This window comes from Cucumis melo, chromosome 11, assembly GCF_025177605.1.
Source record: "Cucumis melo cultivar AY chromosome 11, USDA_Cmelo_AY_1.0, whole genome shotgun sequence".
Lineage (NCBI taxonomy): Eukaryota > Viridiplantae > Streptophyta > Magnoliopsida > Cucurbitales > Cucurbitaceae > Cucumis > Cucumis melo.
The window spans coordinates 482059-504017 of NC_066867.1; the positions used below are offsets into that span (position 1 = coordinate 482059).

General features: G+C 31.8%; 3 protein-coding genes and 1 long non-coding RNA gene across 7 annotated transcripts; 1 reads left to right on the top strand and 3 right to left on the bottom strand.

The window, feature by feature from the left end:
* Positions 1-2047: 2047 nt before the first annotated feature.
* Positions 2048-5445, bottom strand: LOC103499635 (probable gamma-secretase subunit PEN-2). The gene is made up of 3 exons (XM_008462671.3): positions 5122-5445; positions 3290-3373; positions 2048-2467 (listed from the first exon to the last, which is right to left on the bottom strand). The coding sequence occupies exons 1-3, from the start codon at positions 5360-5362 to the stop codon at positions 2307-2309; spliced, it is 486 nt and encodes a 161-aa protein (XP_008460893.1). The 5' UTR covers positions 5363-5445; the 3' UTR covers positions 2048-2306.
* Positions 5446-7827: 2382 nt separating this feature from the next.
* Positions 7828-14078, bottom strand: LOC103499634 (GDP-mannose transporter GONST1). 4 transcript variants are annotated; one of them, XM_008462670.3, is made up of 10 exons: positions 13621-14078; positions 11839-11982; positions 11400-11631; positions 11129-11268; positions 10428-10557; positions 10216-10314; positions 9618-9772; positions 9021-9137; positions 8379-8476; positions 7828-8274 (listed from the first exon to the last, which is right to left on the bottom strand). In XM_008462670.3, exons 3-10 carry the CDS (start codon positions 11616-11618, stop codon positions 8219-8221), a joined length of 1014 nt encoding a protein of 337 aa, XP_008460892.2. In that variant the 5' UTR covers positions 11619-11631; positions 11839-11982; positions 13621-14078; the 3' UTR covers positions 7828-8218. The 4 variants fall into 4 exon arrangements, with proteins under 4 accessions (XP_008460892.2, XP_050947604.1, XP_050947606.1 ...); XM_051091647.1 differs by having other exon boundaries at positions 13434-14078; XM_051091649.1 differs by lacking the exons at positions 11839-11982; positions 13621-14078 and having other exon boundaries at positions 10428-10492; positions 11400-11549.
* Positions 14079-15115: 1037 nt separating this feature from the next.
* On the bottom strand, positions 15116-20062 carry LOC107991781 (uncharacterized). The gene is made up of 3 exons (XR_001764060.2): positions 19913-20062; positions 19161-19310; positions 15116-15316 (listed from the first exon to the last, which is right to left on the bottom strand). It is a non-coding gene; the product is annotated as an uncharacterized LOC107991781 (long non-coding RNA).
* LOC103499730 (cation/H(+) antiporter 15) lies at positions 17327-20377 on the top strand. Its single transcript, XM_008462803.3, has 3 exons — positions 17327-17719; positions 17878-18873; positions 18980-20377. Exons 1-3 carry the CDS (start codon positions 17501-17503, stop codon positions 20276-20278), a joined length of 2514 nt encoding a protein of 837 aa, XP_008461025.1. The 5' UTR covers positions 17327-17500; the 3' UTR covers positions 20279-20377.
* The last annotated feature ends 1582 nt before the right edge of the window (positions 20378-21959 follow it).

The window sequence follows — 21959 nt, forward strand, 5'->3', positions numbered from 1 at the left end:
TGTTGGTTCATTAGAGATTTTGAGAAACAATCCAAATTCCCTCTTAATACATTTCTGGCTGTGCAGTTACACAGCTTGTCATATGCCATCAAAAGGAATTCTTTTTTTGTTTTGTTCTTTTCAATTATTTCCTTTAATTAATAATAATAAATAATAATAACAACAACAACTTTTTGGTTTTGTTGAGAAGTTTTTGTTACACAACAAGATAAAAATAAGTAATTATCCAAAGTACCCACAAATTATATTCAATCAAATCTGTGATATATATATATATGTATGTCTTATTCATTTGATAACTCTTCTTATCTTTTACTTTTCTTTTTAAATCTTAGATTTTACGCAAACCAAAAATAAATAAATAATCAGAAACAATAGAATTTGATTAAATGCATTCAAATCACAAGGGAATTAGTTGATAAATAATGAGCCAATCAAATTTCAAATCTTGGTCAATATCCTTAGCATCCTGAAAATGATATAGAGATTTCTCCCTATGCAATAAGTTTAATATAGAGAGATAAAAATAACAATTTCAACGTATAGTGTTTTCTCCGATATAATTGTTTTCCTTTAACAAAATAAAAGATATATATATATATATATATATATATATATATATAACCTACTGCTCCCTTGACAAAATCACTCAGAATCAGAATCATTTTAATGATAGAAGTTGGTTTTGTACGGACTGATTCAGCAATCCTCATCTTTCCACATTTATAAAAAAGCACTTTTTTTCCATATCCAATAACTTAATCCACAAGAGAAAAGATTCAGAAATTAACCAAATCATTTTATTTATTATCAACATTGAACATTTTTCTTTTCTAAATTCAGCAATGACTATCGATTTTGAACTAGGCAAAACCCTATGTGCCAACTGTTAATATCCATTCATATCTAATGTGATTAAAATTAGAAATCATCATTATCATTATGTGGCAAACGTCTAACACTATTTTCTTTTAATTGAAAAAGTCAATAACAAAACTAACCTCACAGTAACACAATGATTTTGTTGTTCAAATAATGATTGATTAAGAAGAAAAAAAAAATTAGTTTGGTGCTCTATGGAGGTAACAGATCCTTTACTTTCAAAACTCGACCTAAATCCTATGTGCTGAGATTGAAAAACCAGATTGAAAAGAAGAATAGTAATAAGGAAAACCTAACCAAGCAAACATCATTCAAGAATCAAATCCCCCACCAACCCTACCCATCCACCATCCTTCCCTATTTCTGTCAAGTTTTTTGGTTCCATCTTATTCTATTTTAGGGATTAGCTTTCCCATTTGGATATTGATGACACCACAAAAATGTCAAGAGATTAGTATTTCTACTAACCGAAGTTAATTAAGTGAATCCCAGCTTAATCTGATGGAGGCAATTATCCAAAACTAGCATTTGAAAACAAACTTGTTTCAATGATATCTGATAGCATGAATCAAACTATGGCACATGTCTCAAATTGGGAATACAATAATATTCTTAAGAACTATATATACACATATTCTCCTAATTGTCCCATCGTAGAGGTATTTTATAAGATACTCCTTAACAAGAATACTCAAGAACAACTAAACCAACAAAGAACACTATCATAGAAATATATGAAAATTTGTTATAATATCAATAGGAAAAGTAGGAAAAGTAACAAGATAATCTAGCCTTTCAAGAGAGCTACTCTCTCCCTAATAGCCCTCTGGAAAGAAAATCCCACAAAAAAATTCTCTCGACCACACTCCCTCTTGTTTACAACTAAAAGTTCTATAAAAAAAACCTAACTATTTACTAAAATACCCTTTTACCAACCATACAAGTTATCCTAATATATCCATAACAAGAAGTGTTACAGTATACAATCATACCTTTCTTTTGGGGATTGTTGATCACTGTACACTGTCCCTTAAGAATTTTAAGGGAGTTTCTAACTTGCTTCAAGATGTTTTCAACCTTCAAAATGGATGTTTTGATGTAGGGGAACCAGAAAAGAGCACGGCTTATAGTATTGAAAGTGGGACAGAAAGAAAGCAAAGAAGAATTCAAGAGAACCAGTTTAGAATTTTATCCACAAATCTTAGTCCGCCGTTGAAGGGAGATCCGATTCAAACTTGTGAATCAACTATTAACAAGAATCAACATGGGTAATGCAAAGGTTCATGTTCGACAATTGGAACACTTGAAGAAGGGAAACCAAAAGCTTCAACTTTGATCTTTCAAGAAAACAATGACAGTAGAGAGTTACAGATTTTGATATATACAAGAAGGTTGAAGTTGGTTGCCGAAGGGAGGGAACCAGACTAGCTCCAACCTGTTAATCCTAATTTGTCAGCAAGATTGTACATCACTAGTTTATCCCAAACAGGTCCAAACAGGCGTTCTCCTCCGATGGAAAATGTCAATGCCCAAGACGAGATAATGGCCATGGAAACACCAAAGCCGATAGCTGAGCCAACAATATCTAAAGAAACAACAATTTCAAATTGTTAAACAAAAACAATTTCCAATCATTAAACAATATCTAAAGAAACGACAATTTCAAATCGTTAGGTAATTGTACTGAGCCTAAAAGTAGTTAATGTGAAAAACAGTCAAACAGTTCAAGTAAATGTCTATTAAATAGAAATGAATACTCTACCATAACGTGGTTCTAGGAATAACTATAAACAGAGATACATACCCAAAATTTCTAGAGAAAAATTATGATAGCCTAAAGTTATGGGAACTTTGTAGAACGACAAGATATCTGACCCTCTCCCAGAAAAAATCAAGGAGATTACAAAAAAATGAAAAGACTACCAAGTTATTTGAATAAAAGATGAGAATCAATCGTAAATATCTTTATGTAAGGAACACCATCTACAAAAGCTATAGGAAAACAGGAAACTCCCAAGTTCTCAATTTCACTCCTAGGCCTAGTTATACCCTCATTAATTCTTCGGTACTCTTGATTAAAGACCGATAAGTTATGACTGAAAATATGTTGACCGACTTCCTTCGGAAGTTGTAACACCTATTATTAGAATTTGAACGAGGGAGTCCCCGGTACCATCTCCTCATGCTAAAGTTCAGTGGATCGTCGTCCTATGGCTGCGATCTCATCCTAAAAGTTTCAACTATTGCAATTACCTAGGACACCCATTCAGAGAGAGATGATACAAAATCCTGGACTTCATCTCAAACTTTTCATAGTAAACAAACCCAAAGAAACAACTCATCTTTCTAAGAAATGTGGAACTTCTACAATTTGTTGAAAATAAATATAGAATTCTATCTGTGTTACCAATGATAAATGGTCTTGAAAAAGGAGTATCCTCCAAAGTTATTGATCTTGAAAACTCCAGCATCAGAGTGACCGTCTGAAAAGCTTTCAAGCATATAGAGTATTGATCTCAAACAAACTCATTGTTGTATTAAAATTATAATAGTCATTGTTACAGTGAACTATAAATCACACTATAAAACAATTCTCCTTAATAATTATCACTAGCAGGTTCTGTGTAGCATGGATGTACAGACATAAAAATAAAAATAAAAAATTGAAAGTTGAATTGGATCATTTAAACTGAAAGTAAGAACAAGCACATAATAACTTTAAGTTTAATGACCCCTAATACACGTATAAAAAAACCAACCTTGCTACACACACAACCAAACTTTTCTCCCCTAGTCAATTTTGAATTAAATCCATGGATATATAGGCATACGCTCCAAGGTAGGCCACCCTTATTAGCTAAATTACATACAACACACACTCACAAAAACAAGCCACTCTTATTTTCCATGGGCTTGAACCTAGGGTTTTGGAGAGTATCTCCACTACAAACAACCAGTGCTCATACGACAAAGGAGATATGTGAAGATAGAGATAATGCATTCAATGTATAGTAAACAACCATGGATTGTCCCCTTTTGAGGGTTTCTCATCCATATGCATGGAAACACACAAGACCCACCCTTCTTGTATACAGAGCTATCCTAATTTTCCTAGTTGGTTTATGATTAAATTTGTACATATATACGTGTACACACAGCTCTAGGTGGATAAGATAGATGCATAACAAAGTTCATATGCATAATTCCCAAAAAGAGGATATGCCAAATGAAGTTGAAAGACCACCATGACAAATAATCTAAGGCCAAAACTTCAGATTGCTGCATACTTGGGTGTCCTAGGTAATGGGATATGCATAGGAAAGCTCAATTGAATTAGAACTTCAACACACAACCGAAAGCTTATTGGCAAATGTTGTCTACTTGGAGCGTAAGAGCCAATAATTTTTATCTTCCTTCAAAAGCATTAGTACTTTGATTAAAGTGAGCCTAGGTTAGTAGTAATTACAGTGTGCTACCTTACTTGGGGTCAAAGGTTCAAGTTCCTCCGATCCCCATTTGATGCACCCAATATATATATGTATGTGCTTTGCAGAATAAAACAGTCAGGGTATTTGCACAAATAATCAGGTTAGAACTCCTAGTATCTACAGACCAAGCCTGAGGAAAAGAACAACAAAGTCTTAAGGCTCAATTTAATGAATTTGAACATGATTACGAATCTTTTATCCATTTTATTCATCAAATTGTGAGGAGTACCAAGGTATCATCGCTTAACGTATTATTATAAAAGCTATCAAACTCAAAAGAATAATGTAGTCGCCACGATGAAGCAAACAACAAAAAGAAGGAATAACTAGAAAGGTAGGATATTTGCACAAATAAACACGCCTAGTACCTAGATACCAAGCCTACGAAAAAAACAACAAATGAACAAGGATTAACCGATGGGCGTCAGTTTTTTTAACACAAATATCAACATTACAATAGCATCATGTATTTCTGTACAAAATAATTTGAGTTTTGGCCTTCCACACATTAAAACATAACTAGTGAAGCAGAATGGAGTTAAAATATAACGAAAAAAACAGAACAACAACAAAGAATAATCGTTGATGCTCATGAATACTGAGGTATGATAAACCCAACAACAGGATCTGGATCCGAATCATATTTTTCTTCGAACAGCAATAAGTATGAAAATTTCAAGTTTATCGTGGTTTAAAGATCAGGTATAAGTGTAAATTTATGAAATAATTTAAAGTAGAAGTTAAAACTCACAGGGTCGGATGCGAGGAAACGAGCGGGAGCGAAGAACAGGCCAGAAATAGAAGCAATTAACCGCCCAAAGAAATGGAAGCAATGCAAATCCAAATTTGTAGAACCTACGGGCATAGCTCACCGATTCTTCCTCCGACAAACCCAGAGAGCCATCAATGGTCGGCCATAACACAGGAATTGGCGACGTTATGGTATTAGGATTGGAATTGGTGTTTGCGTTTGGATTATGCGAGGTCTCCATTGCAAGAGGAGTTCGAATGACTTTGAGAAACAGAATTCTTAAAGCTAAACTGTTCCTTCTCCCTTTTTCTCTTTTACTCAATTTATTTTCTAATTATTTAAGAATACCCTTTTTAGTCTATAAAATTTAGTCCTACATAACTCCAAACTTCAAAATATTTTTTCATTTCAAAAAATAACTTTGAATTGCAATAATAATAATAATAATAATAAATTCATAATCCTCCTGAGTATTTCTAAAAATAATGTTTTTTTTTAAATAATGATAAAAAGTGGATAATATTAAAATAAATCTTAGAAATAGGATATAAAAAATATATTTTAGGATAGTATAATCCAAACTATTATAGAAATAGAGTAGTTTTGGATTTTCAAGCATTAATACACATTATTTATACTTTGACTAGTTTGACCCACGTGAGAAAAGTCTATGTAAAAAAAATTATTCATAACAGAATTTGAATATCTTATAATTGAAAGTTTAATTACGTAATTTAATAGATTTCTTTTACATAATTAAATAAATTATATATGTTTAAGAAATTTTGAACCAGTTTAGTTTAAAAAATTCTTTTCTTATTTAATTATGTAAGAAAATTTGACCAACTTAATTTAAGAAATTTTTTTTATCTAATTATATATATCTAGTTAAATATATATAATTAAATAAAAAATTTAAGAAAATTTCATCACGTAATTTATGAAAAGAAATTATTATTTACTTATATATTTAATATATTTATATTTAACTAAATATAAATATATAATTAAATATAAAAAGTTTAAGAAAATTTGACCATATAACTTATGAAAATTATTTTCTTATTTAATTATAAATATTTAATTAAATAAAATAAATTTTGACTTAATTTAAGTAAATTATTTTCTTATTAAATTATATATATTTAATTAAATAAGACAATTTTAAAAAAAAAAAATTGATCATGCGTTTAAAAATCTTAAAAACATTTCATAAAAATCATAAAAAATGTGATAGAAGTTGATTTACAACTTCACTACTCTATTTTTTTTTTAAATACTTTCCCTTTTATCCTATTTTTGATATTATTTTTTAGAATAGTATTATTTTAAAATATTTTATCCTTCTTCAAACTTTAGAAAAAAAATAAAAAGAGTTATAAAATAAGAAAGAAAGACAAGGACAAAGACGTATACCATATTCAAAATTTGTAATATGACAACTACATAAAATTCTTAATATATAAAATGTCAAAGACTCCAAAGTCTAGCTTAATCCTTGAAATCTTTGATAGGTAAATTGTGGTTATGATCATCTCCATCCAATAGACATATTGAATGGTGCCACCCATAAATAGACACCCAAAAATAGACCTAGATAAAGGAGATCGGAGAAGGAAATAGAATGATAATACTGACGAAATAGATTATAAAAATGTTCAATAGTCTGTAGTCATCTTCCTCATTTAAACTTAGAAGTTTTAGAATTAAGAGAACCAGGACCCTATTATAATATATTTCTATTTGAAAAATAGAACTAGGATCCTATTATAAATATATACCTAGGAATTAATTTTTTATGGGTTTCCATGACACTCAAATGTTGTAAAATCAGGTTGTTCGGGTCTAGTCCAAACACTTACACATATCTAATGAAAAAGACAATCAAAAAATGAATGGTCCTAAAATTTTACCATATTTACAATATATATATACATACAATGTATATCCATTTTTAAAAATAAAACTTGAAGCCAAAGCATTACACAACTCAATTGAAAAACCTTAAAGAGCCTTAAAGAGAGGCAACGTAACAAGAATCTCCTTGATCGAAGCCCAAGCCACCTAGATTAGTAGAGAAAAACGGTCACATAGAGGTCACGTGTTTGTTCCACAAAATATGATGGTCACCTACCTAGGAATTAATTCCTTTATGAGAAATCTAGACGAGATCAAAGTCATAATGAGAGTTTATATGGAAACATTTTCTTTGTAAGAGCATATTATTCCAAATATGATGACTAAGAGAGCAATAAAATATGATAACCGTGAGTTCTTCTAGTGGTAAAAGAGAGACATAGTCTTAATGGTGGTCACCTAGCTAGGAATTAATTTCTTTATCAGATCAGGCATGTTGTCTCAGACACTCACAAATATCAAAAGAAAAAAACAATCAAAAAATGAATCGTCCTAAAACTTTTTTACAAAACATATATATACACACACATCTATATTTTATATCCATATATATTATATTTGGCTTGATTAACTATTTTTTTTATTATTTCGTAGGCAAATTTATAAGCACATCCATTATGTAATTAATCTAACTTAAACAAAATATAAAATTAAAGATTTTTTAGTACAACAATTACGAGCATGGAATACCTTTTTACCTTTAGAATAGTAAAAGTTTATTTTAGGTTAAAATTAAAAGCTAAATGGTTAAGGTTGATTGAGTAAAAAAAAGTTGAAGAAAAATTCAAATTCTCTCCCAATAGGATTTAATTTTTTTTAATTAGACAAATTTACAAATACTGAATGTTCCACGATTACAACCATTAAAAATGACAGAGAAAACATAACTTATAGATGAAACTACAACAATCAATGATAAGCATTGTGTTTCCTTTCCATACGACAAACAAAGCTAAGTCAAAATTGGATTTCAACAGAATTTTCTTCAGCTTCATCCCAATTACAAAGCTGAAAACCACCACCTCAATAAAGAAAAAAAAGAGCTGCAGCAAGGAGAGATGGCTCCATTTTCTATTCCAAATCATAGTCATGTGCAAACCAGCTTCAGCAAGCAGTAGTTCAACAAGAACGAGGTCAAAAGAAAAGTTCTTTTTCAGATATCACTTTTGACTTTCAACAATTAACTACTTCTCTCTCGAATTTTGGCTCTTGCAAAAAACACACCAGCCAAAAGCCCTGCAAATTACCATTTCCTTTAGTTGTTTGGCATATGCCAATCAGACATATAGCTGCCAAGAAAATATAATATTAGGATCAGGCAATTCATGAGGAAAGCTCACCGAAAAATATACTCGCAGAGTTCTCCACACTTGTAGGGACCTTGAAAAGGAAGATACCAGCAATAGAGAGAGGGATCTTGTTTAGTGACCCCACTAGGCTGCAAGTTATATTGCAGAAGATCGGATGAGAATATTTAGTTAGCTCTTCCAACCAAAAACCTGAACTGGAGTCTTTATAAAGACATAAACATATTTTAAATCTAAAGTACAAGCATGATATTTATGGAATTGTAAGGTGAAAAAAAGAATATTTAGTCCGTGAACAAGTAACTAATAGTGGATAATCAGCAATGAAGTCTTTGACACACGAAATGAAGTAAGAATTAAGGAGAGACTACACTAGTATATATGCAAATATTTGTTTCACCATCTTTCTACATATAAACAGATTTTAAAACAGGCATTCATCACAAAGGATGCTACACAACACCTTCTGCACATGTCATGGTGTAGAAAAGTCAGAAGCCAAGCATGAAATTCACTAATTATCAGCTTTTTCTAAGATGGTGATTTAGTATGGTATCGAAGCACAATGCATGAGATTCTTAGTTTAAAATGCTGCACAAATAAACTATGTTTATTGTGCCTTGTCATTCGTCTTAAAATACCATCAGCATTAGATTATCTTTTTCCTCATTTTACCTGTACGTTGTTGCCCCAGTTTGATGGAGAAACCACATGGACGTGAAACTAATTCCTAGACCCAAAACACCACTGAATGTAATCACCAACCAGAACATCGGCAATCTCAAAAGCGGTCTGCCAAGAATTTAACACTTGTTAAGTTCAAAATTGTGCAGGTCGAGGATTCAAAATGCACATAAGTGGCAAGAAAAAGGCTTTCCAAGTCAATAGTACATAATTTTCTGTTACAACTTTCCTCCATGGAAACTAATAATTTCTTTCTGAAGTCCAAGCTCATGGTCAATCTCTAAGTAGTACTTAATAGTGTTAAGGTCTATTGGATCAAGCCTTGGAGTAGGCGGTAAGAATTAGTGAGATGAGCCTTTAGTTGTCGTAAATAAAATAAACAAAATAAACAGCATAATGGAAAAACCAAAGTTGATGATTGAAGGCTTTGATTAATTTTTCCTATTTTCTCAAAATCATTTGACTAAAGAGAAACGAATCTCAAAAAAGAAATAAAGTAGATACTAGAAATGTGGTAAGGTTATATGGAAACAAAGAGAATCATTTAATCAACTGGCAGAAGAGAAAAGGCAGATGAAAAACACTTACGTTCTTGAGAGATAATCAATCTCATTAAACACAAAAACAAGAAATATCCCAAGAGGTAGAGAAAGAGTGTTATTTAGGAGGACCATTGAGAACTCATTCAAGTTTCCAGATTTGGTTAGCTGCTTTGCTGTATCCATAACCCTCCGTAGAGTTAGCTGCATAAAAATTGAACATCAGCTGTATTGTGGGAGCTAATAAACTACAAAAAAGCTAATTGCATATTTAAGACAGCTAAGATCAACTGCTCGAAGTGGAATAATAAATAAATTTAGATTGATACATCCACATTGACCTCCCTCTAACTTTCAGTTATCCTTTTCACAATTTGAACATTGAAATATTTTCAAACAAACAGAACCAATTCATTTTTAGAAAGCAACGAACCCAGTTATTAACTCCTGGAACCACTAAAAATTAACAACTTGGATGGAATATTGGTATAAAGTAATTGGAAAAGATGCAAAAGTAGAACCAAAAAGGAAGCAATAGAAAGTGTAAGAATCGTTCAGGTGGTGGAAAGGGTATGAAACAAATAAAACCTTTGAAATGGAACCATAAGAATGAACAAAATATAAAAGCCTTAAAGATATGTACATACGGAATACGATGCAGTCAAGAAGCAGTTGATAATTTGCCATGTATATCCAACCGCATGAAAAGATAGATCAGTAAGCCCCCCAGTAATCGCTGAGATTATCTGATGCATTTGAATTTCAAATGGCCATTTTAATTCATGATCACCATGGATGCAACAAAATAACATAAACTGATGTCATGATGCTTATAATAATACACAAATATGCTATATACCATGAGAAAAAGTGCAGCCCAGACCCTGTTGTCATGATGCTTGCCAAAAAGATACATTTCACCAACTGCAGTTATTACATTGGTAACATTCTTCAGAACTGTGACCATAGCAACATTAATGTATTTCAAACTGCAGGAGAAGTAAACACTGCTTAAGAAAGTACATGAAACACAAACCTACAGATAAGTTACAGACAGAAATATAACTGATCCAAACCCAAAAGCATTGATTCATTTTAGAAATATTGGTTTGGGTAGTAGAAGACGATTCAGTTTAAACTTTACCAGCCAAATTAGTGATAAAAGAACATACCATCTTGTTAAGATCTTGGACTTGACCCAAAGGCAGAAAACTATTTTTCTCCACTAAGATGTGGTACAAAAAACTCAGAAAAGTTTGGCTAAACTGATGCTGACTGAGAAATCCTGTGTTCAAATCCATTTTTAAAGATTTGGGATACACGAGATGGTTTTGTGCAACAATGTTCATCAAGAAGCTTAGGTAGAAATCAAATTATTTACTATGTTCCACGATCAACATTAGAAAAATAACAATTATGCATTTGTTGATTGATCAAAAATTACATACACTTTCGAGAAAAACCAGTGAAAATGTCAAGTCAGAAATCTTCATAACTTCCTTTCAGTAAAACACATATTTACATTCAGTAATTAAACAATAAGGAAAAGAAAGATCCTACCTGAAGATACTAGTAATGAGCATCCCAACAAAGATAACATTAACAGGCAACCACACTTTAACCAGCCTCCAAGTGAGTGGTTCCGTGGATATAATGCCCATAAAACTCAATATTGTCACAATACTCACTGATATAAAATTCTGCATCAATAAACAGAGCAACAACTTGTTAGTCTTCCAATTAACTCAGAAGTTATGGTAAAACATGAGAGCTGCCATAACAGAAAAATAGATGTTAACTTCTCAACATATTTTCAACAATGAGAAATAACCTGATAGACCATCAATGATATCCCAGCATTGAAATCATAACTGGAAAGCACAAGCTTGTTTACTAGTATCATGCTGCACGAAGAAATGCAGTATGCAAGGCCAGACAATAAGGCCTGGTTATGTAATCTGAATACCCTGTTATTGCGTAATGCTTTGTCTCGGTCCTTTCCCGTTTTACCCTCTTCCAAGTCAGATTCACCATTCTCAAAATGTTTCATCCCTACTTATTACCTACATGAGAGCCAACAATAAGAAATAATGATAAATGTGGATCCAACTTGAGTTTTATACATTACCTTATATTAAAGGGGAAAAATAATAAAACTACTTGAGACAGAAAGAATGAATGAATGCCAAATCCAAAGAAATGCTGAATATGAAGAATAGAAGAAAATGCAATATTGAACACAAGTAACTATTGTGGAAAAAAAAAAATACCTGTTAATTTCTTCTCTTTTGCTGCAGTCAATCTCTGATCTGCTATTCGATATGACTATTCCGACACTCTTTACCCCACTGCTAGAGTTGTAGCAGTGTCGTTCAGACTGTAAATGGTTTCTTTCCAAAATGCTTCATCTCCAACTATTACATACATGGAAGCCAATAAGAAAAATTAGGCATAAACTGATTTCAACCTTATTTCAGATAGACGATGGTTTTGTTAATAGAGAATTTAAAGACTCAAAGCAATCCTAAAGGCAGAAGCCTAAAGAACAGAACACTCAACACCAAGTAGATACAGGAACCAATTCCATGACAAATGCCAACTGATGAATATGTATTACAAATGAACCCACGTGAATCCACGCTAGAGTTACCTGTCAATCTTACTGCTCAATAACTTGAGCATCAAATAGCAATTAGGAACACCAGAGGTATAAAACAAAAGAAAGCAACATGCCATAGCTTGACAAGTAACTCTCATTCTCACAAACTGCCAAGAATCATCTAAGATATAGAAGTACAACATTTTGCAAGAATATCTTGAGATGCAATAACAAAGTAATAAATGAGAAGATCATAATACAGTTTAATAGTTTATAATTCATTGTGGTTAACTACAAGTATGAACAATAATGAAAGGGAGAAAAAAAAAACAAATAAAGAAATCCATAACAGGAGTATAAACATCACCTCTGATGTATTATTACAATGAGCAAAAGAGTGCAATCCACAATGTGGAAGGGCATGAATAATAAAAAATATATAAAAAAATACATGAGGCCCATGTCCATCCAGTATTAAGGTTTGAATACAGAAGAAAAAGTTCAGAAGGGGTGCCCCAGTTCTCTTCTCCAATCAAGTTGCTCTTATCATCGTCGAGAAGCAGAATAAAACACGAAACATTTGTTCTATCATAGTGATTTTAGTAGGAGATGATGGAAATTCCTTCTGAAGAAAGTTCTTATATGTTGAATTTATGAACAGAAAGGCAAAAGAACAAAAGTCCAAACTTTTGTGTGGCCATAGTTTAAGAAGGAACAGGAAGAGTCTTTGAATAAATGGAATAAAAGCATTCCAATGGTTGGATTAAAACTAGAGGACCTCCCAAATATCCAATGGCAAGAAAAAAGAAAGGAAAGAAGTGGCCAACCTTGTGAAATTCCAGACATTTTTTCAGGGTGTTCTCCCTCTAATTCTACTACTAATCATTCTAGTTTAAGGACTAACTTAGAAAAAAAAAAGATTCTTTGTCCCCCTTGTGCATGGTGCAAACTAATGAATTTATACATGCGGCATACCAATAACTTCAGATACTACGTTTTGGCTACAAATCCAATGCCCCAATTTGTTCCTTTCCCTATAAAGTTACTTCAACTTCCAATATTCCACATCTTATTCCAAGAAAGAGTAACATAAGCTCCAGAAGTCCCCATTATTTAAAAGAAAAGATTCTAAAATTTCCTAATATCATCCTTTCCTTCTAAGACGTCATAATATCTGAAGACCCAAAAGGACATAGAGGCATTCATGATTCCAAATTAAGGCTGGAACAGAAATCATACTGGAGAAGAAATAATAAAGAAAATCACCTGTGAATCATCAGACTCAGAAGTCAGTAATTACACAGAAGAAAGACAATCAACTTCTCGATTACAGAAAACCCATAGACGATAAACTATGGCAAGGCGGGGAGTTATGAAGAATGTGAAAGAAAAGTCGTGAGCATCAGAGGCGAAATACAAAGAAACCAGAACTTCAAAATCGAAACAAACTCACAGAAATCGGTTGACTCGTCTTCCCCGCGAATGAAACAGGAAAGTTGAAGAAGGAAAGAATTGAGGGAGGGTGGAGTTGAAAGCGGGAGCAGGGAGAAATCAAAAGGTGTACAACATGGGTAATGAATCAAATGAAGCTTATAGAGGAAAAGGGAAAAGATTTTTGTTGCTATTTTAATACCCAGAAGAAAAATGTGAGAACTTGGAAATTTCATATTACGAAATGAGGAATTTTGGTCAGAATATTGGTTGAAACTCTCGTAAAGTAACGCATTTGAGAGGTGGGTTAATGCGCACTTGCCTCTATCCTTTGCCTAATTTATTCAAATCCAAACTTCAATCCACTCAAAGAGAATAATCTGTTCTGATCATTTTCCACTCTGTTTCTCTCTTAATTTGTTGTTTGTTTATTGTAACGCTGCCTTTTGGGAATCTCTAAACTTTCAACTCAAAATTGTCCACAATTATTTTTTAGTTTGAATAGTTTTTTATTTCCCTCAACAATCATATGTTTAAATAACATATCATAGAAAACTTATAATAAGGTTGCAATCATATGATTTATGATAATTTAAAGTATGGTTACTCAATATAAGAGTAATCTTAACAATTTTCTCATTAATTATTTTCTTACTTTAGAAATTTTGAAATATTAGCTCACAATTGTCACACTGTATTATGATATAAAGTTTCTCATTGACATGGTTGACTACGAATTTTCTATATATATAATTTAATCAAAATTCCTCATTTAATTACATAACAAAAGAATTTACACAACTGAAGTAGAAAAATTTGAACCTCAAAATTTTGCGGTTATTAATATATTTGTAAATTGAATTGATATGCTGAGTTTATTGACAAATAGTAATTAAATTTTTAGATAGATTGTATGGACATAAGTGTAGTAATTTGTTACTTAAATTGAAAAATATTTGTTATTCTTGAAGTGTTTTTATTTTATCAAAATTCAATCGTTGTATTTAAAACACTTTGAAAGAATTAAAACTTACAAAAATTTGCCACTAACTTTTTCTCTTTCTAAATTTGATTTTTAATTCGAAATAATAATGTTTAAACTATATTTAAAAAAGAAAAACAAAATGGAAAGGAAAGGAACAATCTCACCACTAGTGGGTTTTGGTTTCGTCCACTGATAATGGTGACTCGCCAAACCTATAATAGAAGTTTTGAATCGACTTAACTATATTATTCACAAAAGTCAATTCATATTTAAAATACACTACCAATGGAAAAGATTGATATCTATTACAGTCTTAGTAATTAATATTAGCAAAGATTGATGTTGATGTAAACTTCGTAATTTAAGGTTTTTGTATAAATTGTGTATATATTGGAGTGTCGTACAAATTAATTGTTGTGTCGTGAAATGATTACTACTTTGAAAGCAATTGTGGCACAATTTCAATTGTAAACATTTCATACAAGTTGCTCTTCAAAATTAATATAACACTATTGACAGAGGAGAACCCGTGGAAATTAAAGAAAAGTTATGAAAAATAGACGAAAAGGATGGATTTGAAGGTACAAACTTTGTGGAAATCAAAACAGCAGAATGGAACATGTAGGAACGAAATCAAAATCAAATATAGAGAACTTGGTTGGTTTAATAAGAAAGTGGTGAACCATGGGGCAATCTCTCAAGTTGAGATTTGGTGACAACTCCACTGCTTTAGCTGCATCCCATTGTTGAATTAAAAATATAAACGTCATATGGCATTTGAACCAACAAAGAAAGAAAAACAAATCAAAGCACAAAAAGGTAATCTTTTTTATTTATGCTTTTCATCGATCATAAAAGATGATGCATAAAGCCATCAAATTTGAATCACAGTTCCAAATGTTAGCACTTTCAATGGATTTTAAAATCTTAAGTTTCCCTTTTGATAAATCAAATAAATCAAGACATATTTTGTTATTTATGTATAATTGGATGGATCATCAATACTCAATCATTCACTGGATTAGTAATCTCTACTGAGAAGATTATTATAATAAGAGAAGATTGAATCTAGAAAAAATTGGATAAAATACAAAAGTCACTACCCTTATGTGATTACAATTATATTTTTAAATTCTCAAGTGTAAAAATTGAGTTTTCAAACTTATATAATTGTTAAAAAATAATTGAAATGAATAATATTTTTTTAACTAATAATTAAGTGTATAACAACATTTCAAAAACTTGTACATATAAAAAATTCTATCAACGATAGACTCTATTTTGTTGAATAGACTCCTATATAGAACTCTTATCAATCTATCATTCATAAGCTCCAAGAATTGTAATAAAATTTTGTTAGAAATTCACTTGTAACGTGGTGATCTAATAAACACAAGCTAATTAAGCACAAGAATTCCTCATAAAGTAAAGTTCTTTTTCAATTGTTTTTGACAATTTCTTTCTCTCATGGTTCCATCAAACCCAACCAAATGAAAAATGTTTTATACTTATTGGAAAATGAAATAAGATAATGGATGATAATAGTAAATGGTTTTGTTTAAATCTTTTTCTTAAATAGAAACTTGATACTACATATTAATTTATCATTAATAGAATATTGTGCAGAAAAGAAAAAAAAAGTTAGGTTAGTCTATCTTTGTCCTTGCCATTTTTTAAAAATGGTACTGGATTTGTGTATGGATAGGAATATAAAACCTATGATCTCGAGGTTTGAAAAACACTATTATATCAACTGAACTATGCACATTTTAGCCACTCTCCTTGTTGTTGATTTGTCCTTAGAATAATAGTTTAAATTTGTTTGAAAACTTTGATCTTACATATGACTTCAAACTCTTTGGTCATGCCAGAATATAAGGATTAAGTAAATGAATAAAACATGTATCTATATCGAATTTCTTGTACAGTTTTAGAAGAAAAGTTTATGGCAAGGATAAAAATAGTTATATATATGAATTTTATCCAAAATAAATTTTAAAGATTTAGAAACGACCAAGGTAGGATAAGCCTTTTAATAAAAGGTCTTTAATCGGATAAATCTAAACTAATTGTACATGCATTACAAACTTAACAAAAAATCTAAATATTTGAAGCTTGTTTTCAAATAGATCCAATCACATGTTTTTCCGTAATTTTCTTGATTTTTTTTTAATGTGAGATATTCGACCTTCTTCGGCATTTTAAGCATACATAGACATGCATTAAAAAAATGAATTCATTTTAAAATATATAAAAATTGTAAAATATTTATTTATTAGTTTAAATAATTTATTTAACTTTCTAGTTTTACAATAAAGTATTTAGAAATATTCATCGGCATCCACATTTTGTCCATATTTTTGTAAAATTGGGTTGTCGACATTCTATTAACATCAACATTAATTTTAACCTGGCATATCAATTATCATTAACATAATATTGTAAAAGTTTAATACTTATAAAGTTCCATTGTTTCTAAATAATTTAAGAAAGAAACTCATGCCATCGCAACTCAACACAAATTCTTCCCAACAAAATTTGACTGTCTATCTATATTCCCTAAACGTAGGTTAATGTTGTTCATTACCTAAAAAAGGCCTACTTTCAGGCCTTCTCCATTATCAACCCACCAAGAATAATTTGGGGTCTAGAAATAGTCAATCTATCTTTGACCACACATCTCCAACCAACTTCTCTCAAATACAAATATTACTTCAAAATTTCTCTTTCTGTTTTCGTTTCCCCATTTCAAGCAAGCTGGTCCTCGCTGGTAAAACACACAAAATGCTAACCAAACCAAATTCTCAATATGAAAACTTCCTCTAGCCTAGAGTCCACAAGTTCCATCAAAGTTCTTTGTTAATGGTGGCTTTGCTTGTATTGTAAGAAAGAGGTTATTAAGTAAATAGAAGAAGAAATGGATGGACAAGCTTCGATATCCAATGGCACAGACGATACAATCGTCTGCTATGCGCCGACGATGATTACGACAAATGGGGTGTGGCAAGGTGACAATCCTTTGGATTATTCTCTCCCCCTCTTCATCTTGCAGTTAACAATGGTGGTTGTGATGACTCGCATATTGGTTTTCCTCTTAAAACCCTTTCGTCAACCTCGAGTCATCTCTGAAATTTTGGTGAGTTTTATATTAAGATCTCTAGTTAGGTTCTTTCTTGCAGCTAACTTATTGACATTGGTGATGACACATTCGAAGTCTTATATCACCAATTGTTGAAGGCAAATTTAATGTTATATCACTAATTGAGCTTTAAATTTGGTTTCTTTGTGTAATAGGGTGGAGTGATTTTGGGGCCTTCGGTACTAGGGAGGAGTTCTAGATTTGCCAACACGGTATTTCCTTTAAGAAGTGTAATGGTGCTTGAAACAATGGCCAACGTGGGGCTTCTCTACTTTCTGTTCTTGGTTGGTGTTGAAATGGATCTCTCAGTGATTCGTCGTACAGGGAAGAAGGCAATGGCAATAGCTGTAGCAGGAATGATTCTTCCATTCGGAATAGGAGCTGCCTTTTCATTCCAATTGCACAAAGAAGGTCAAAAATTGAACTACAACACTTACATTATGTTTCTTGGTATTGCGCTCTCCGTGACTGCTTTCCCAGTGCTAGCTAGAATTCTTGCGGAGCTTAAACTTATAAATTCAGAGCTTGGGAGGATGGCTATGGCATCTGCACTTTTCAACGATATGTGTGCTTGGGTTCTCTTAGCTTTAGCCATAGCCTTATCTGAGAATGATTCCTCATCTTTGGCTTCGTTATGGGTTGTACTGTCAAGTGCAGGCTTTGTTTTGTTTTGCATTTTCATTGTTAGACCGATGATCTCATGGATGATTCGAAAAACTCCAGAAGGGGAAAGTGTGAGTGAGTTCTACATATGTTTGATTCTCACAGGAGTTATGATCTCAGGATTTGTTACAGATGCCATAGGAACACACTCCGTTTTTGGGGCTTTTGTGTTTGGTTTAGTTATCCCAAATGGTTCACTTGGGGTGGCTTTAATTGAGAAACTTGAGGATTTTGTTTCAGGCCTTTTGCTTCCTCTTTTCTTCGCAATAAGTGGGCTTAAGACTAATGTGTCTAGCGTAGACGGACTATTCGCTTGGATATCTATTCTATGTATCACTCTCCTTGCTTTCGTTGGCAAAGTCATAGGAACTCTTCTTGCCTCCATTTGTTATCAAATGTCCTATCGTGAAGGCGTCACATTAGGTTTGCTTATGAACACCAAAGGCCTTATTGAAATGATCATCCTCAATGTCGGAAAGGACCAGAAGGTAAACACTCTCAATAAATAATGATCATCCTCAACGTGTTTATCTCTTTCTTTACCATTTTCTGGTACCATTCTTACCAAATAATCAATGTAAACTAAATATGCAGGTGTTAGATGATCAAACATTCACAGTTATGGTGATTGTAGCTCTCATTATGACAGGAATAATAACACCAGTAGTTACCATAATCTATAGGCCAACAAGAAGGTTTCTACCCTATAAGAAACGAACAATCCAAGCATCAAAACCAGATTCAGAATTTAGAGTATTAGTTTGTGTACACACACCTCGAAATGTGCCAACAATCATCAGCCTCCTTGATGCTTCCCATCCAACTAAAAGATCCCCAATTTGCATTTACGTGCTACACTTGGTTGAACTCACAGGTCGAGCCTCCGCCATGCTCATTGTCCACAACACCAGAAAATCAGGCCGCCCTGCATTAAATCGAACACAAGCTCAATCAGATCACATCATTAATGCATTCGAGAACTATGAACAACACGTCGATTGCGTCTCTGTTCAACCTCTCACAGCCATTTCCCCTTACTCCACAATGCACGAAGACATCTGCAATTTAGCTGAAGATAAACGAGTTGCCTTCATAATCATCCCATTCCATAAACAACAAACAGTGGATGGAGGAATGGAAGCTACAAATCCAGCATTTAGATTGGTAAACCAAAATGTATTAGCTAATGCCCCTTGCTCCGTCGGAATCCTCGTCGATCGAGGCTTAAACGGTGCGAACCGAGTCGCATCAAACAAAGCAACTCATTACAACATAATCGTGTTGTTCTTTGGTGGACAAGATGATAGAGAAGCCCTATCATACGCTTGGAGAATGTCAGAACATCCAGGAGTGAATTTAACCGTAATGCGATTCATCGCCGCACAAGAAATAATGGAACCAAAACCAGAAGAAAGCACACCAAGAATTTCAACAATGGAAACAGAAATTAAAAGAGATAGGAAACTAGACGAAGATTATATAAACGAATTTAGGGCAAGGAATCCAAACAGTGAGTCAATTACTTACACAGAAAAAGTGTTGAACAACGGCGAAGAGACAGTGGCGGCCATAAGATCAATGGACGATGCTCACGACCTGTTCATCGTTGGTAGAGGTGAATCTCACATATCACCTCTCACCGCCGGACTTACGGACTGGAGTGAATGTCCAGAGCTGGGAGCAATAGGCGATTTGCTAGCCTCATCGGATTTTGCAGCAACGACTTCAGTTTTGGTAGTGCAACAGTTCGGAGCAGCAATGGCGGTGGAACCTGGAGAAGAAGAAGAAGGTACACCACATAATCAAGATCTAAGTGATCCTTACCAAAGCTTGAGATCCATTAATTTGAGGCAACATACTCCATCCAGAGCTCAAATCATTTATGATACATGATCATTGTATACAGAAATTAGATTAATTTCCTTTTTTTTCACTTCATAGATTGTTCATGATCCATAACCACAAAATATACATAAACATCTTTTTTTTTTTTTTTTTTCTAGTTTCAACTCTCTTCAACAATTTGGTTTCTCCTTTCGATTTCGTTGTCTTTGGATAGCACAATACAAAAACTACTAACACTACCCGCCATTAACGCCAACTCAAGATATTTTAAAAGCGAATACTTTATCCTTTGTTATAATGTAATTCTCTTTTAAAAAAAAGTGATTTATGCATCTTCTCTTGCAATAATAATAAAAGTAATCATCTAACATAAATGCATTCCATTTGAAAAAAATGATAAATTTAAAGAAGTTTATCGATGATAAAATATAATTATTTCATTTTCATTGATATGTTAGAACTTTTCTATAAAATTTATAGTTATAGACTTTATAGACTCTTATGGTCTATCAATTATTTTATTATTAAAAATTTTATTCATTTTGTTATATTTGTATTTTTTATAAATGTAGGTATATATACTAATATTTTCAATATAATCGTAACATTTACAACTATTTCATTCATAAATCATAAATATAGTTGTATTTACCTATCATATTAGTTGACTATAAACTATTATTAATATACAACATGGTTTATGTTTCAAATTTTATATAATTTTCCTTATTGTTTTATAATGTTATATAATATCTATTAGATGAATTGTCAAAAAATAGCAAATTTGACAAAATATTTACAAGTTATAACAAAATTTTAGATTCTATTAATAACAAACATTTGATAAATACCGATATTCTTCTTAGTGATATTGATGGACAGTGATAGAGGTCTATTAGTTTCTACCATTGATACAATTTAAAATTTTTGCTATAACTTGTAAATATTTTAATTTATTTTGCTATTTTTAAAAATCTCCTTACCTATTATATATATTTTTAAAATTAATTGAATTTATAACTAGTATGTCTTTTTAACTTATGGTTATTATAATCCTACCTTTTAAAATTCAAAATATATGGATACAATAAAAAAAAATATAATAATATTGCTTTTAGAATTTATATTAATTATTTGGAATAGTATATAAAATCCAAAAATAGTTTTTGAAAATAGAATTTGGGGTTGTCTATTGTATACATATTCGTTGAAACTCAATTAATTTGAAAAATAAACACAATCTTAAATTCTCTACTAAACATGTCCAATAACATTCCTTCTGAGAATGCTAAGTTAGTACATAAAATACTAACAACTAATAGCTCGATTTTTCATCCAAATAATTATTGAACTAAAAAACTTGGCTGGATGGCAAGAATATCTAAAAAACCTCATCTCACGAGTTGGACTATACATTTTCTTTTTAGCATATGTCTAATTTAATTTAATCGTGCATTAACAAATATACACTGAGACATGTTGCTCGTTACATTTTGCCTCAATAAAAGAGACGTAACTAACCACAGATGTAGTAACAATAATAACCTTTTAGCAATAGTGGAGACTAAAAAACTAAACCACTTGTGATAGTTAGAGAGTCTCGTTCTACACGTTGTTTTGAAATAAGCACTTAATTACAAAACTACGTGACAATCTACTTACCCTAACTATGTACGTGATCAGAATGAGTGAATATCATATTGTGAAATTATGATTCCTAAAATAGGAA